This window comes from Heptranchias perlo, chromosome 2 (genome assembly GCF_035084215.1).
Source record: "Heptranchias perlo isolate sHepPer1 chromosome 2, sHepPer1.hap1, whole genome shotgun sequence".
NCBI classification, from domain to species: domain Eukaryota; kingdom Metazoa; phylum Chordata; class Chondrichthyes; order Hexanchiformes; family Hexanchidae; genus Heptranchias; species Heptranchias perlo.
This window is the reverse complement of record NC_090326.1, coordinates 158,072,636-158,089,142: the sequence shown is the minus strand read 5'-3', so window position 1 is coordinate 158,089,142 and position 16,507 is coordinate 158,072,636. Positions and strand designations below refer to the sequence as shown.

At 45.8% G+C, this 16,507-nt stretch overlaps 1 protein-coding gene across 1 annotated transcript in view; it reads left to right on the top strand.

Moving 5' to 3' along the window:
• LOC137299362 (obscurin-like) overlaps positions 1-16,507 on the top strand; it is a 552,786-nt gene that overhangs the window by 76,593 nt on the left and 459,686 nt on the right. The window contains exons 11-13 of the mRNA XM_067968057.1: positions 5,239-5,514; positions 6,838-7,107; positions 13,762-14,037. Coding sequence (XP_067824158.1) covers positions 5,239-5,514; positions 6,838-7,107; positions 13,762-14,037 — 822 coding nt within the window. The remainder of the gene's footprint in view (positions 1-5,238; positions 5,515-6,837; positions 7,108-13,761; positions 14,038-16,507) is intronic.

Here is a 16,507-nt window from a genome sequence, read left to right as displayed (position 1 = left end):
CCTTTCCTCTATCGTCCAGCTGGGTGGGACTGCGCTCGCCTGGTTCTGTTCTTATCTATCCATTCGTAGGATCACCTGCAATGGCTTCTCTTCCTGCTCCTGCACCATTACCTCTGGAGTCCCCCAAGGATCTATCCTTGGCCCCCTCCTATTTCTCATCTACATGCTGCCTCTCGGTGACATAATCCTAAAACACGATGTCAGATTCCACATGTACGCTGACGACACCCAGCTCTACCTCACAGCTGCCTCCCTCAACCCCTCCACTGTCTCTGATTTGTCACATTGCTTGTCTGACGATGAGCAAAAATTTCGTCCCACTAAATATTGGGAAGAGCGAAGCCATTGTCTTTGGTCTCCACTGCAAACTCCGTTCCATAGCCACCGACTCCATCCCTCTCCCCGGCCACTGTTTGAGGCTGAACCAAACCGTTGGCAACCATGGCGTCTGATTTGACCCTGAGATGAGCTTCCGACCACATATCTGCTCCATCACCAAGACCGCCTACTTCCACCTCCGTAACATCACCCTTCTCCGTTCCTGCCTCATTTCATCTGCTGCTGAAACCTTCATCCATACCTTTGTTACCATTCCAATGGTCTTCCAGCTGGCCTCCCATCTACCACCCTCCTTAACCTTGAGCTCATCCAAAACCGTGCTGCCCATATCCTAACTTGCACCAAGTCCCGCGCTCCCATCACCCCTGTGTTCGCTGACCTACGTTGGCTCCCGTTGCGGGAATGCTTTGATTTTAAAATTCGCATCCTTGTTTTCAAATACCTGCATGGCCTCGCCCCTCCCTATCTGTGCTACAACCCTCTGAGATCTCTGCGCTCCTCCAATTCTTGCCTCTTGTGCATCCCCGATTTTAAATGCGCCACCATTGGCAGCCATGCCTTCAGCTGCCTAGGCCCTAAGCTCGGGAATTCCCTTCCTAAACCTCCGCCTCTCTACCTCTCTCTCCTTTTAAATGAGTTGAGGGTTTCTGTCTCTACCACCCTTTCACGCAGTGAGTTCCAGACCCCCACCACCTGGATGGAAAAATTTCTCCTCAGCTGCCCTCTAGTCCTTCTACCAATTACTTTAAATCTGCCCCCTGGCCATTGACCCCTCTGCTAAGGGAAATAGGTCCTCCCTATCCACTCTATCTAGTCACGTCATAATTTTATATATCTCAATTAAATCTCCCCTCAGCCTCCATTGTTCCAAAGAAAACAATCCTAGGCTATCCAATCTTTTCTCATAGCTAAAATTCTCCAGTCCTGGCAACATCCTCGTAAATCTCCTCTGTACCCTCTCTTGTGCAATCAAATACTTCCTGTACGCAGTACTCAAGCTGTGGCCTAACCAATGTTTTAAACAGTTCTAGCATAACCTCCCTGCTCTTATATTCTATGCCTTGGCTAATAAAGAAAAGTATCCTGTATGCCTTTTTAGCCACCTTATCTACCTTCAAGGATCTTTGGACATAAGAACATAAGAACATAAGAAATTGGAGCAGGAGTAGGCCAATCGGCCCCTCGAGCCTGCTCCGCCATTCAATAAGATCATGGCTGATCTGATCCCAACCACAAATCTAAAGAACACAAGAAGTCGGAGCAGGACCCGGCCACATAGCCCCTGGGCCCTCTCCGCCACCCACAGGGCATTGACCGATCCGAACTCAGCTTCATGTCCAATTTCCTGCCCGCTCCCCATAACCCCTAATTCCCTTTACTTCTAGGAAACTGTCTATTTCTGTTTTAAATTTATCTAATGATGTAGCTTCCACAGCTTCCTGGGGCAGCAAATTCCACAGACCTACCACCCTCTGAGTGAAGAAGTTTCTCCTCATCTCAGTTTTGAAAGAGCAGCCCCTTATTCTAAGATTATGCCCCCTAGTTCTAGTTTCACCCATCTTTGGGAACATCCTTACTGCATCCACCCGATCAAGACCCTTCACAATCTTATATGTTTCAATAAGATCGCCTCTCATTCTTCTGAACTCCAATGAGTAGAGTCCCAATCTACTCAACCTCTCCTCATATGTCCGCCCCCTCATCCCCGGGATTAACCGAGTGAACCTTCTTTGTACTGCCTCGAGAGCAAGTATGTCTTTTCTTAAGTATGGAGACCAAAACTGTATGCAGTATTCCAGGTGCGGTCTCACCAATACCTTATATAACTGCAGCAATACCTCCTTGTTTTTATATTCTATCCCCCTAGCAATAAAAGCCAACATTCCGTTGGCTTTCTTGATCACCTGCTGCACCTGCATACCAACTTTTTGATTTTCTTGCACTAGGACCCCCAGATCCCTTTGTACTGCAGTACTTTCCAGTCTCTCGCCATTAAGAAAATAACTTGCTCTCTGATTTTTCCTGCCAAAGTGCATAACCTCACATTTTCCAATATTATATTGCATCTGCCAAATCTCCGCCCACTCACCCAGCCTGTCTATATCCCCTTGCAGGTTTTTTATGTCCTCCTCACTCTCTACTTTCCCTCCCATCTTTGTATCATCTGCAAATTTTGATATGTTGCACTCGGTCCCCTCCTCCAAATCGTTAATATAGATTGTAAAGAGTTGGGGACCCAGCACCGACCCCTGTGGAACACCACTGGTTACTGGTTGCCAGTCCGAAAATGAACCATTTATCCCAACTCTCTGCTTCCTGTTCGATAACCAATCCTCCACCCATGCCAGAATATTACCCCCAATCCCGTGATTTTTTATCTTAAGTAATAATCTTTTATGTGGCACCTTGTCGAATGCCTTCTGGAAGTCTAAATACACTATGTCCACTGGTTCCCCTTTATCCACCCTATACGTTATATCCTCGAAGAACTCAAGCAAATTTGTCAGACATGACTTCCCCTTCATAAAGCCATGCTGACTTTGTCCTATTAAATTATGCTTATCTAAATGTTCCGTTACTGTCTCCTTAATAATAGACTCCAAAATTTTACCCGCCACAGATGTTAAGCTAACTGGCCTATAATTTCCAGCCTTCTGCCTACTACCCTTTTTAAATAACGGTGTTACATTAGCAGTTTTCCAATCTGCCGGGACCTCTCCTGAGTCCAGGGAATTTTGGAAAACTATCACCAAAGCATCCACAATCCCTACTGCCACTTCCCTCAAGACCCTAGGATGGAAGCCATCAGGTCCAGGGGATTTATCCGCCTTGAGTCCCATTATTTTACTGAGTACCATCTCCTGAGTGATTTTAATCGTATTTAGCTCCTCCCCCCCGAGAGTCCCCTGTTTGTCCAGTGTTGGGATATTCTTAGTGTCCTCTACTGTAAAGACTGAAACAAAATATTTGTTCAGCATTTTTGCCATCTCCATGTTTCCCACCATTAATTTCCCGGTCTCATCCTCTAAGGGACCTATGTTTGCCTTAGCCACCCTTTTTCTTTTTATATAACTATAGAAACTCCAAGGTCCGTTTGTTGCTCTACACCTCTCCGTATCCTCCCATTTATTATGTACTCGCTTGCCTTGTTTGCCCTCCCCAAATGCATTACCACACACTTCTCCAGATTGAATTCCATTTGCCACATTTCTGCCCTCCTGACCAGTCCATTGATATCTTCCTGCAGTCTACAGCTTTCCTCTTCACTATCAACCACACGGCCAATTTTTGTATCATCTGCAAACTGCTTGATCAAGTCCCTCACATTCAAGTCCAAATCATTAATATGTACCACAAAAAGCAAGGGACTTAGTTGTTCTGACAATGTGGTGGTCGTGGGCGACTTCTTGAACCACTGATTGTTTATTGGTGCAATGGGTATTTTGTCATTCTACTCTTTATTATGTTCTTAAACTCTATGCTCAGCAGCTCAGTTGACATCAGCTATGGTCGTTATCAGTGAGCAGTGCTGATGGGCAACTTTTTTGATTTATGATCGTGAATAGGAGATGGCTGAAACTAGAAAATTCAGCATTCAGCAGCCCCTGTCTGGTGCTGAATTTTCCAACATTGGATACTTTCTGAATGACATTCAGAACTGAAAATGGTATCAGTCATTGCCAGACCCCTGTGGAGCCCATAGTTGACATCAGTTGAATACCTTTGTAGCAGGTTTTGAGTCCAAATGGCATGTCTCCAGGAGGCTGTAGGAAGAACCTTAAAATCAATTTCTCCAAAAGGACACTGTCTTTCTGCTGTTTCTCCCCTCTCTATCCCTCTGCTCTGACCAAACTTATTTTGTCCAGTTGAGACCCAACTCCCGACCACTCAACTCCCTCCTTGGTGCCATGCTAGCTGACATGATCAGTGGTTCTCTTCCACAGGCACTCTTCCCTTCCAAACTGCCGTCGTCAGCTCCTCCTCAAAAGCCTCTCCCTTGACCCATCCATATTCTCCAACTAATACCTCATCCCCAACCACCCTTTCCTCTTTAGTGTCTTTGATTGCATCATTGCCTCCAATCTCTGTGCCCATCACACCGAAAGCTCCCTGCTCACATCTCGGCTAATCTGGCGTCCAATCTTCTCACGACATCAAAATGACCGTACTCGCAGTCATGAATGACATTCTTTGTGGCTGTGGCTGTGGTGCAATGTCCTTCATCACCCACCTCAACTTTTCTGCAGTGTTCGATTTGGTAACCACACTATCCTTCTCCAGTGCCTCTTCCCTGGTGTCCAGTTCTTTGGCACTGCCCTTACTTAGTTCAGTTACTGCCTATCCAAATGGACCCGTGCATCCGGAGCAATGGCTTCTCTTCCCCATTAGCATCAACTCCAGTGACCGTCAAGGATCTGTCCTTGCTCCCCCCTCCCCTTTCTTATCACCTACTACCCACTGATAAGATTGCCTGCAGGCACAGGGTATGCTTTCACATTACACTCAGTCAAGCCCCACGAGAGGAATTTGGGAGCCAGGTATATCACCTTCGTTAATGCTGAACTCCATTTGGCGAGCTTTATTACCAAGTACTTCAATTTCAAAGTCTGCTATAAATTATAATCAAATGGAATTTAGGAAATGAGTATTTTAATTTTTATCATTTAATAAATTAATATTATAAGAATTTTTAAAGTTTATTTAACAGAAAACAACACATTGATTCAAGGGATGCCTAGATATGTTGTTAGAAGAGAGAGAGTGCTAAGGGTTTGATGAGAAGGTGGCTAGATGAGGATAACAGCATCAAAAAAGGATGGGCTTATTGGGTCTAATAGTCTTTTCCTATTAATAAAAATGCTTGATCGATCTTACTAGTCAAAACTCTTTCATTTGCAGAGCCGGAACCAGTATTTGCCAATAAAGAATCAGTTCAGAAGGAGGTAAAGGTTCGAGCATCAGAGAATGCTGTTCTCAGCTGTGAAGTGTCACAACTCAAAACTGAGGTCAAATGGTCCAAAAGTGGAAAAATTCTCAGTCCCAGTCAGAAAGTTAAACTTGAATCTGATGGTAGAATTCGAAAACTTAACATTCAGAATGCAGAATCAAAGGACGAAGGCAATTATATCTGTGAAGCAGCTGGAGAGAAATTGATTTTCCATATTCAGGTCATAGGTTAGTAATCATTGTTGATGGTTTATTGTCTGGTTTTCATTTTATGTTTGCTGAAGATATTTTCAGAGTTTAATCGTCTCTCGTATAGTAGTTTTCTAATGTATGTCAGGAATTCCTCGGAACTGCTCCCGTTCTATTGCTGTGACTTCGCTGGTTACGATCTCGAACTCTCTCCCTAGTTCCCTTTGTCTTTCCATTCTCGCCTTGCTTCGAAAACAACAACTTGCGTTTATACAGTGCCTTTAATGCAAAGAAATGTCCCAAATGGTTACATAGAGGTGCAGTAAGATACAAACTCCAAGCCAAACAGAAGGAGATAATGAAGAGTGACCAAAGACTTGGGCAAAGAGTTGGGTTTCAAAGAATGTCTTCAAGGAAGCAAGAGAGGTGGAGGAGTTTGAAGAGGTAATCCTGGAGAGTGGGACCAAGGTAATTGAAGGCATGGCTGCCAATTGTGGGTTGGAGGGAGGGAGGGAGGGATGCATAAGAGGCTGGAGTCAGAGGAACAGAGTTTGGGAAGGGTTGTAGGGCTGGAGGAGGTTACAGAGTAGGGAGGGAAAGGTCATGGAGCGATTTAAACACAAGGACAAAAGTTTTAAATTTGAGGCATTGGTGGATTAGGGGGCAATTTGAGCAGCAGAGTTATGGACGAGCTGTAGTTTGTGGAGGAAAGAGGTTGGGAGACTGGTAAGGAGAACATTGGAGTAATCAGGTTTGTATTTTATGGCATGAATGAGGGTTTCCGCAGCAGATGGAATGAGCTGGAGTGGGAGTAGAAGATATGAAGGTGGTAGCAGTCTTTCTGATGGAGAAGGTACAGGGATAGAAATTCATCTTGGGGTCAAATGAGTTTCCAAGTAGTGTCGTTAAGGCAGGTGGGTTGATAGATTCGGTGGTGAGGGAGAGGAATCTGTGGTGGGGGCCCAAGACAATGGCTTCAGTCTTCCCAATATTTTGCTCGAGGAAGTTATGGCTCATCCAAAACCTCCTCAATTCCTTTCTCCGGATCTGTTTCCCCATTACCCCTTCCTTGGTGTTCAGTGTGTTTCTTCGTCCTTGTAAAGAGCTTTACGACATCCTTCTTTATCTGAAGAGCATGGTGGTGGTTTGGTTCTTCTAAAAAGAGTTAAGATGAATTCTGAGCCAATTCAGAGATTGGAAATTTACAGAATTTATTTTACAAAATTCGGACTGAAGTTTTAAAAAATTAAATGCATTATTAAATTGGTGTCCGTCGTCAAACCTTTGCTAACTTAGAGTTCAAATCACTGGTTAGATTTATCTCCAACGTACCAATTGAACTTTTCTTGATTGCCGAACTAGAAACAGGATTTGCCAATAAAGATTCAGTTCAGAAGGAGGTGAAGGTTCGACAATCAGAGAATGCTACCGTCAGCTGTGAAGTGTCACATTCTAAAACTGAGGTTAAATGGTTCAAAGATGGAAAACTGCTCAGTCGGAGTAAAAACATTAAACTTGAATCTGATGGTAAAAATCGAAAGCTTATCATTCAGAATGTGGAGTCAAAAGATGGAGGTGAATACATATGTGAAGCAGCTGGAGAGAAACTGACCTTCAACATTGAGGTTACAGGTTAGTAACAGTCTGAGATTTTCCCCAGCATTTGTTCCCCTTTTAATAATTCCATTATTCATCAGTAACATTTTAATGGATTTTGTCCACATGAAGAACCAATCTTTTTGTTTCCTTTTTTCCCTATTTTTCACTCTTATTCTATTTTGAAGACTGAGATCAATAGATTTTTGTTAGATAAGGGTATCAAGGGATATGGAATAAAGGCAGACAAACATAGAAACATAGAAAATAGGAGCAGGAGTAGGCCATTCGGCCCTTTGAGCCTGCTCCGCCATTCAATATGATCATGGCTGATCCTCTATCTCAATACTATATTCCTGCTGTATAGAGTTGAGGTATAGATCAGCCATGATCTAATTGAATGGAGGTACAGGCTCGAGAGGCCGAATGGTTTACTCCTGTTCCTATGAAGATACTGGTCATTTTTCATCTCTGAGCCTAGTTAATGAATATCAGCAACGTACTTAACTTAGAACATCAAAGCCAAATTGGGTCTTGTACTTACATAACATTAGTATACGTGGATTTCCAGCAGCGATCACTGGTAGCATCAGGAAACGTTAATGATTTACTATTTCTCCCTTCCAGTGCGGAGGCACTGGCCTCGATATTTACGGGGAGATGGGGAGGGTGTGGAGGTGGCCTTGTTATCATTTTTTTGATCTGTTTCCCGTCCGCCCGTCGGCCAAATTCACAGTCTGGCCGGCAGCTGGGAGGGAAAGCCAGCGGCAGGAGGCTGCAGTCTGTGACCCTTGGGGATGGTTCCCGGCAATTGGGAGAGGGGGAAGGTCGGTCATTGCGGCTTGGGGAGGGGGGAGTGAGATAGAGAACGGCCATCGCAGCTAGTGTTGGGGGGTGTGTGGGGGAGGGGGAGTTCTTCCATCGTGGCAGAGAGGAGAGAGAGGTCGCAATTGGCAGGGGGGAGGCTGATGGGATGGGGAAGCACTCCTGCTCCTCCTAGCCTGCAAGGAGTGCTGTGAAAGGCACTTACCTTGTGGAGCCAGCAGCTCCCACCTTCCTTTCACTGCCGGGTTTCCCGACTCCTGGGAAACCTGTGCAGCAGTGAATTTTAAATCTGGCTCCCAATTGCCTGATTTTAAAAATATTAATTAAATGTCCCTCCTCTCTACAGCAGGACACTCGGACACCACGATATCCGCTGCTGTAAAAAATGTGGTGGGGACGTGTTGGGGAGGTGTTCCTCATGTTTAAGTCTTTAACCCCCGCCCCATCAGGGAGAGGTGGGGTCTTAATATCAGTCCAATTATAGTGTACCAACTATTGCCTTAGCTGAGATCAGATAACACAGTACAGACTAGGGATGGAACCTGGTGCCATCCAGATCAGTATGGCTCAGTATCACATCAGAGGTGGATTAACTCATTAAGTCAATGGGGAATTTGACAGATCTTTTCATATGTTCAATCCTCTGGTGAAAAGAAATTTATTTTATTAGGCTGTGACTGTTTTATTTGGTGACTTGTTAGTTACGTCTAATTACTAAACAAAATATTCTAAATAAACTATTAGTCAAAAAAATCCTTTAGTGTCCTAAGCATATTCTCATGTGCTTTTCAAACAAGTCCTCAAGATTCTGAGAAATGTTATAGATTAAATAATTCCAGAGGAAAAATCAGAAATACTCTAGGTTTTTGCTTTCACTTTGAAAGCTTCAAGCCTTATCTAAATATTCAGGAATAATTAACTGAAAGATATTTGTGTCAAGTATTTCACTGTATTAGGCATAAGGGAGTTGAATTAATGTGTTTAAGATATCGTGGGGTGATACTCCTGTTACTGCACTTTGTAGTGTCTCACTTGTACATTGCAGTAAGATTTGTTCCTTGTTCTTCTGAAACCCTTATGCATACTGTTGCTACTTCCAGACTTGCCTACTTCAATATTCTCCCTGCTGACTTCCCATCCTCCATCCTACATAAACTTTTTTTTATTCGTTCGTGGGATGTGGGTGTCGCTGGTGAGGCCAGCATTTATTGCCCATCCCTAATTGCCCTTGAGAAGGTGGTGGTGAGCCGCCTTCTTGAACCGCTGCAGTCCATGCGGTGAAGGTTCTCCCACAGTGCTGTTAGGAAGGGAGTTCCAGGATTTTGACCCAGCAACGATGAAGGAACGGCGATATATTTCCAAGTCGGGATGGTGTGTAACTTGGAGGCGAACGTGCAGGTGGTGGTGTTCCCATGTGCCTGCTGCTCTTGTCCTTCTGGGTGGTAGAGGTCGTGGGTTTGGGAGGTGCAGTCGAAGAAGCCTTTGCGAGTTGCTGCAGTGCATCCTGTGGATGGTACACACTGCAGCCACAGTGTGCCGGTGGTGAAGGGAGTGAATGTTTAGGGTGGTGGATGGGGTGCCAATCAAGCAGGCTGCTTTGTCCTGGATGGTGTCGAGCTTCTTGAGTGTTGTTGGAGCTGCACTCATCCAGGCAAGTGGAGAGTATTCCATCACACGCCTGACTTGTGCCTTGTAGATGGTGGAAAGGCTTTGGGGAGTCAGGAGGTGAGTCACTTGCCACAGAATATCCAGCCTCTGACCTGCTCTTGTCGCCACAGTATTTATGTGGCTGGTCCAGCTAAGTTTTTGGTCAATGGTGACCCCCAGGATGTTGATGGTGGGGATTCGGCGATGGTAATGCCGTTGAGTGTCATGGGGAGGTGATTAGACTCTGTCTTGTTGGAGATGGTCATTGCCTGGCACTTGTCTGGCACAAATGTTACTTGCCACTTATGAGCCCAAGCCTGGATGTTGTCCAGATCTTGCTGCATGCGGGCACGGACTGCTTCATTATCTGAGGGGTTGCGAATGGAACTAAACACTGTGCAATCATCAGCGAACATCCCCATTTCTGACCTTATGATGGAGGGAAGGACATTGATGAAGCAGCTGAAGATGGTTGGGCCGAGGACATTGCCCTGAGGAACTCCTGCAGCAATGTCCTGGGGCTGAGATGATTGGCCTCCAACAACCACTACCATCTTCCTTTGTGCTACGTATGACGCCAGCCACTGGAGAGTTTTCCCCGATTCCCATTGACTTCAATTTTACAAGGGTTCCTTGGTGCCACACTCGGTCAAATGCTGCCTTGATGTCAAGGGCAGTCACTCTCACCTCACCTCTGGAATTCAGCTCTTTTGTCCATGTTTGGACCAAGGCTGTAATGAGGTCTGGAGTCGAGTGGTCCTGGTGGAACCCAAACTGAGCATCGGTGAGCAGGTTATTGGTCAGTAAGTGCCTCTTGATAGCACTGCCGACAATACCTTCCATCACTTTGCTGATGATTGAGAGTAGGCTGATGGGGCGGTAATTGGCCGGATTGGATTTGTCCTGCTTTTTGTGGACAGGACATACCTGGGAAATTTTCTACATTGGTAGATACCAGTGTCGTAGCTGTACTGGAAGAGTTTGGCTAGAGGCGCGGCTAGTTCTGGAGCACAAGTCTTCAGCTCTACAGCCGGGATGTTGTTGGGGCCCGTAGCCTTTGCTGTATCCAGTGCACTCAGCCGTTTTTTGATATCACGTGGAGTGAATCGAATTGGCTGAAGACTGGCTTCTGTGATGTTGGGGATATCGGGAGGAGGTCGAGAAGGATCATCCACTCACCACTTCTGGCTGAAGATGGTTGCAAAAGCTTCAGCCTTGTCTTTTGCACTCACGTGCTGGACTCCGCCATCATTGAGGATGGGGATGTTTACAGAGCCTCCTCCTCCCATTAGTTGTTTAATTGTCCACCTCCATTCACGACTGGATGTGGCAGGACTGCAGAGCTTTGATCTGATCCGCTGATTGTGGAATCGCTTAGCTCTGTCTATAGCATGTTGCTTCTGCTGTTTAGCATGCATGTAGTCCTGAGTTGTAGCTTCAGCAGGTTGACATCTCATTTTTAGGTACGCCTGGTGCTGCTCCTGGCATGCTCTTCTACACTCCTCATTGAACCAGGGTTGATCCCCTGGCTTGATGGTAATGGTAGAGTGAGGAATATGCCGGGCCTTGAGGTTACAGATTGTGCTGGAATACAATTCTGCTGCTGCTGATGGCCCACAACGCCTCATGAATGCCCAGTTTTGAGCTGCTAGATCTGTTCTGAATCTATCCCATTTAGCACGGTGATAGTGCCACACAACACGTTGGATGGTGTCCTTGGTGCGAAGACGGGACTTCATCTCCATGAGGACTGTGCGGTGGTCACTCCTACCAATACTGTCATGGACAGATACATTTGCGACAGGTAGATTGGTGAGGACAAGGTCAAGTAAGTTTTTCCCTCATGTTGGTTCGCTCACCACCTGCCGCAGGCCCAGTCTGGCAGCTATGTCCTTCAGGACCCGGCCAGCTCGGTCAGTGGAGGTGCTACCGAGCCACTCTTGGTGATGGACATTGAAGTCCCCCACCCAGAGTACATTCTGTGCCCCTGCTACCCTCAGTGCTTCCTCCAAGTGGTGTTCAACATGGAGGAGGACTGATTCATCAGCTGAGGGAGGATGGTAGGTGGTAATCAGCAGGAGGTTTCCTTGCCCATGTTTGACCTGATGCCATGAGATTTCATGGGGTCAGGAGTCAATGTTGAGGACTCCCAGGGCCACTCCCTCCTGACTGTATGTCACTGTACCGCCACCTCTGGTGAGTCTGTCCTGCCGGTGGGACAGGACATACCCACTTGTGTGTCAACTTCCAACTTTGCTGACTTATACTGGTTCCCTGACCCCCCAGTGCATTACATTCAGTCCTTGTCCTTGTCTATAAATCCCTCTCTCTCTTGCCTCGTAATTGACAACAAACCCTTCAGTCGCTTCAGTACTAACCTCTGAAACTCCATCCCAACATCTTTCTGCCTCTTTACCTCTCTGTGCACCTTTAAAGATCTCCTCAAAACCTATCTTTTTTTACGAAGCTTTTAGTTGTCCCTCCTACTTTCTCCCTTTCAGGCTGGTGCTCATTTTTCTCGTGCCTAGTTGTGAAACACCTTTGGAAATTTCTTTGTTGAAGATCATGGCCTAGAAATTCAGGAGCGGAATTTCTAGGCCATGATCTTTAACATGAAGAAATTTCCCAAGGTGCTTCACCACTAGGCATCGGGAGCAGTGGCGATGGAAGAGGGCGGGGTCAGTATCAGCGATTGGGTCCTGTACAGAGTGGTCGGGAGGAGCACTGCTGCTCCTCCCATATCCACATGCAGGTGAGTTAGTTACCTCCTTGGCTGGCAGGCGTTCAGTAGGGCAGGTTTCCCTGAATGCAGCCTGTGATGGCGCTGGCTGCCATAGGACAAACCAATGTTGGAGCGGGGACATCGTGCAGACGTTAGGCCCTTTATTTGCATATGCAAAGGGGCAAATGTCTGCTTCAGGTGTGGGTAATGGACCCTTCTTGTTCTTCTTTACCCAATATGGCGGTTGGTGCACTTCCAGCTGAAAGTTTGGGCCCATATGTAAATGCAAGTTGTGCGACAGTGAAAAGATAACAATATTTTTTCATTTATTTGTAAACTCTTCAGATTTTCTTTAACAAGGTTTTTTTTATGAAAAGAATTTGGCAATTTTTTTTGTTTTAAGAACACGTTGGAGGAGAAGTGTCAAACTTGGCTCAGTAGTGTCGCACTCCCCTGAGTCAGGCAGTCATAGGTTCACGCCGCACTCCAGAGAGTTGAGGACATAATCTAGGATGACACTTCAGTGCAGTACTGAAGGAGTGCTGCACATTTGGAAGTGCCATCTTTTGGATGAGATATTAAAATGAGGCCCCGTCCGCCCTCTCAGATGGATGTAAAAGATCCCATGGTGCTATTCAAAGAGAAGCAGGGGAGTTCTCCTGGTATTTTGGTCAACAATATTTATATTTCACCCAGCATCACTAAAAGAGATTAGCTGTTCATTTATCTCACTGCTGTTTATGGAACCTTGCGTGTGCAAATTGGCTGTGCATTTTCTTAAATTGCAAGTGGCTATACTTCAGAATTATTTCATTGGTTGTGAAGAGCATTGCCAAATAGTCGGCAGTGTTGAAGTCAAATACCAGGGGACAAAATTTAAACAGTAGGGGCTCATATTCTGTTGCACCACTGTGGCGATGTGGGATTTCTGCTGCCGATCCGTACCAAATTACGGGATCGTTTGCTATATCCCATTGCAATTCCAGATCCACTTTAGGCCCACAATGGAACCTTAGCAGACAAAGGTCCTGCTGGGCCTGTCTGGGCAATTCAGGTGAAATTTCTGGGGTAACATGGAAATGCCCGAAGAAATGCCCCAAAGTACTGGTTCAGTGTAACGGGAACGGGCAGGAGGAAAGCCCTTCCCTGGAGGACAATTGGTTGGACTTCCTAAGAGATGTGGAAACCTGGAAGATCATTCGATTCACACGGGAAGTTTGGAGTAAAAAGACAAGCCTGCCATAACTTTTCAAACAATAGATATTAGATGAGTGGAATAAATTACCAGCGAAGGTTACCGAACAAAACAGTACAAATTGATTCAAGAGACACCTAAATATGTTGTTAGAAGAGAGAAAGGGTTAAGGGTTTGATGAGAAGGTGGCTAGGTGGGGATAACATGATCAAAAAGGGATGGGCTTGCTGGGCCTAATGGCATTTTCCTATTCTTAAAAATGTTTGATCTTACTTACTAGTCAAAACTCTTTCATTTGCAGAGCCGGAACCAGTATTTGCCAATAAAGAATCAGTTCAGAAGGAGGTAAAGGTTCGAGCATCAGAGAATGCTGTTCTCAGCTGTGAAGTGTCACAACTCAAAACTGAGGTCAAATGGTCCAAAAGTGGAAAAATTCTCAGTCCCAGTCAGAAAGTTAAACTTGAATCTGATGGTAGAATTCGAAAACTTAACATTCAGAATGCAGAATCAAAGGACGAAGGCAATTATATCTGTGAAGCAGCTGGAGAGAAATTGATTTTCCATATTCAGGTCACAGGTTAGTAATCATTGTTGATGGTTTATTGTCTGGTTTTCATTTTATGTTTGCTGAAGATATTTTCAGAGTTCAATTATCTCTCACATAGCGGTTTTCTAACATATTTCGGGAATTCCTCGGAGTTGCTTCCGTTCCACTGCCATAATTTTGCTGGAAGTATGACGGAAACCCCGTTTAAGTGCGTAAATGGTATCCGCCACATTTCCGGCAAAGTTATGACGGAGTGGGAGCATCTCCGAGACAATTCACGGCTATAGCTTTCCTTTATTTCCAAGATATATATGAGCTTAATGCAGCGCATAAATTGTTGCCAACATGAAAATAGAAATTCTGTAAAAAATCTGATTATAATAACTAGGCTAATGCTGTACTCATGGAGCAACAACGGTAGCTAAAGGGAATCTGTTACATCGGAGACCAACCTATCCATGGGAGGATTGTAAGGTGATATTTGGAAATTGAGTCTGCTTTCTCTACTCATTTTCAATTGGTCTAATGCTCACTGGCATCAACCCATTTCAATCATTTAGCACTGTCCCTACCTCGTTCAAAATGAGCATCATCACCACCTCCTTCTCAGAAAGAGCACCTTCAACTCACCCATTCTCTCCAGTTCGCACCCTGCATCGAACCTGTGCTTTACAACTAGTCTCCCACCACTCTGTTCAAAACCTTCCAATTTGGCTGCCCAGGTTTTGTCTCGCTTTCTGTCTTCATCTTTATTAAGCTCTTCACTGCCTTTGATGCATAAATGATGGTGAGAAAGGGGCCAAAGATGGTTCCCTGGTTTACTCCAGAGGTGACTGTGTAGGTAATTGAACCAGGAGAGAACAGGGCCACAGAGATGGACAGGTAGGAATGGTACAAGAGGGATGGAGCAGGTGGGTCAGAAGCAATCATTCAGAATGCAACAGCTCACATTCTCTCATATAAAAGTCTATACATCATCATTCTCGTCCTTTCCAAGGCTCTCTGTTACCCACTGAATAGTAGTAAATAGTAGTAAAACGTCCCAAGGCGCTTCACAGGAGTGATTATTAAACAATATTTGACACCAAGCCACATAAGGAGATATTATGACAGGTGAGCAAAAGCTTGGTCAAAGAGGTAGGTTTTAAGGAGCGTCTTAAAGGAGGAGAGAGAGCAGGAGAGGTATAAGGAGGGAATTCCACAGCTTAGGGCCCAGACAGCTGAAGGCACGGCCACCAATGATGGAGCAATTATACTCGGAGATGCGCGAGAGGCAAGAATTGGAGGATCGCAGAGCTCTCAGAGGGTAGTGGGGCTGGAGGAGGTAACAGAGATGGGGAGGGGCGAGGCCACTGAGGGATTTGAAAACAAGGATGTTGCTGGACCGGGAGCCAGTGTAGGTCAGCGTGCACAGGGGTAATGGGTGAACGGGACTTGATGCGAGTCAGGATACGGGCAGCAAAGTTTTGGATGAGCTCAAGTTTACGGAGGGTGGAAGATGGGAGGCCGGCCAGGAGAGCATTGGAATAGTCAAGTCTAGAGGTAACAAAGGTACAGGTGAGGGTTTCATCAGCAGGTGAGCTGCAGCAGGGGCGGAGATGGGCGATGTTATGGAGGTGGAAGTAGGCGGTCTTGGTGATGGAGCGGATATGTGGTCGGAAGCTCATCTCCGGGTCAAATAGGATGACAAGGTTCCAAACCGAAGACAATGGCTTCGGTCTTTCCAATATTTAGTTGGAGGAAATGTTTGTTAATCCAGTACTGGATGTGGGACAAGCAGTGTGACAAATCAGAGACAGTGGACGGGTCGAGGTAGGTAGTGGTGAGGTAGATCTGGGTGCCGTCAACGTACATGTGGAACCTGATGTTGTGTTTTCGTATGATGTTGCTGAGGGGCAGCATGTAGATGAGAAATAGGAGGGGGCCAAGGAAAGATGCTTGGGGGACTCCAGAGGTAACGGTGTGGGAGCGGGAAGAGATGCCATTGCAAGTGATTCTCTGGCTACAACTGAATATATCAGAATGGAACTAGGTGAGCGCCACCCAGCCGGATGACGGAGGAGAGGCATTGGAGGAGGATGATGTGGTCAACTGTGCCAAAGGCTGCAGACAGGTCAAGAAGGATGAGGAGGGATAGTTTACCACGGTCACAGTCACATAGGATGTCATTTGTGACTTTGATAAGGGTTGTTCCACTACTGTGGAAGGAGCAGAAATCTTTTTTTTATTCGTTCATGGGATGTGGGCGTCGCTGGCAAGGCCAGCATTTATTGCTTATCCCTAATTGCCCTTGAGAAGGTGGTGGTGAGCCGCCTTCTTGAACCGCTGCAGTCTGTGTGGTGAATGTTCTCCCACAGTGCTTTAGGTAGGGAGTTCCAGGATTTTGACCCAGTGATGATGAAGGAACGGCAATATATTTCCAAGTCGGGATGGTGTGTGACTTGGAGGGGAACGTGCAGGTGGTGGCGTTCCATATGCCTGCTGCCCATGTCCTTCGAGG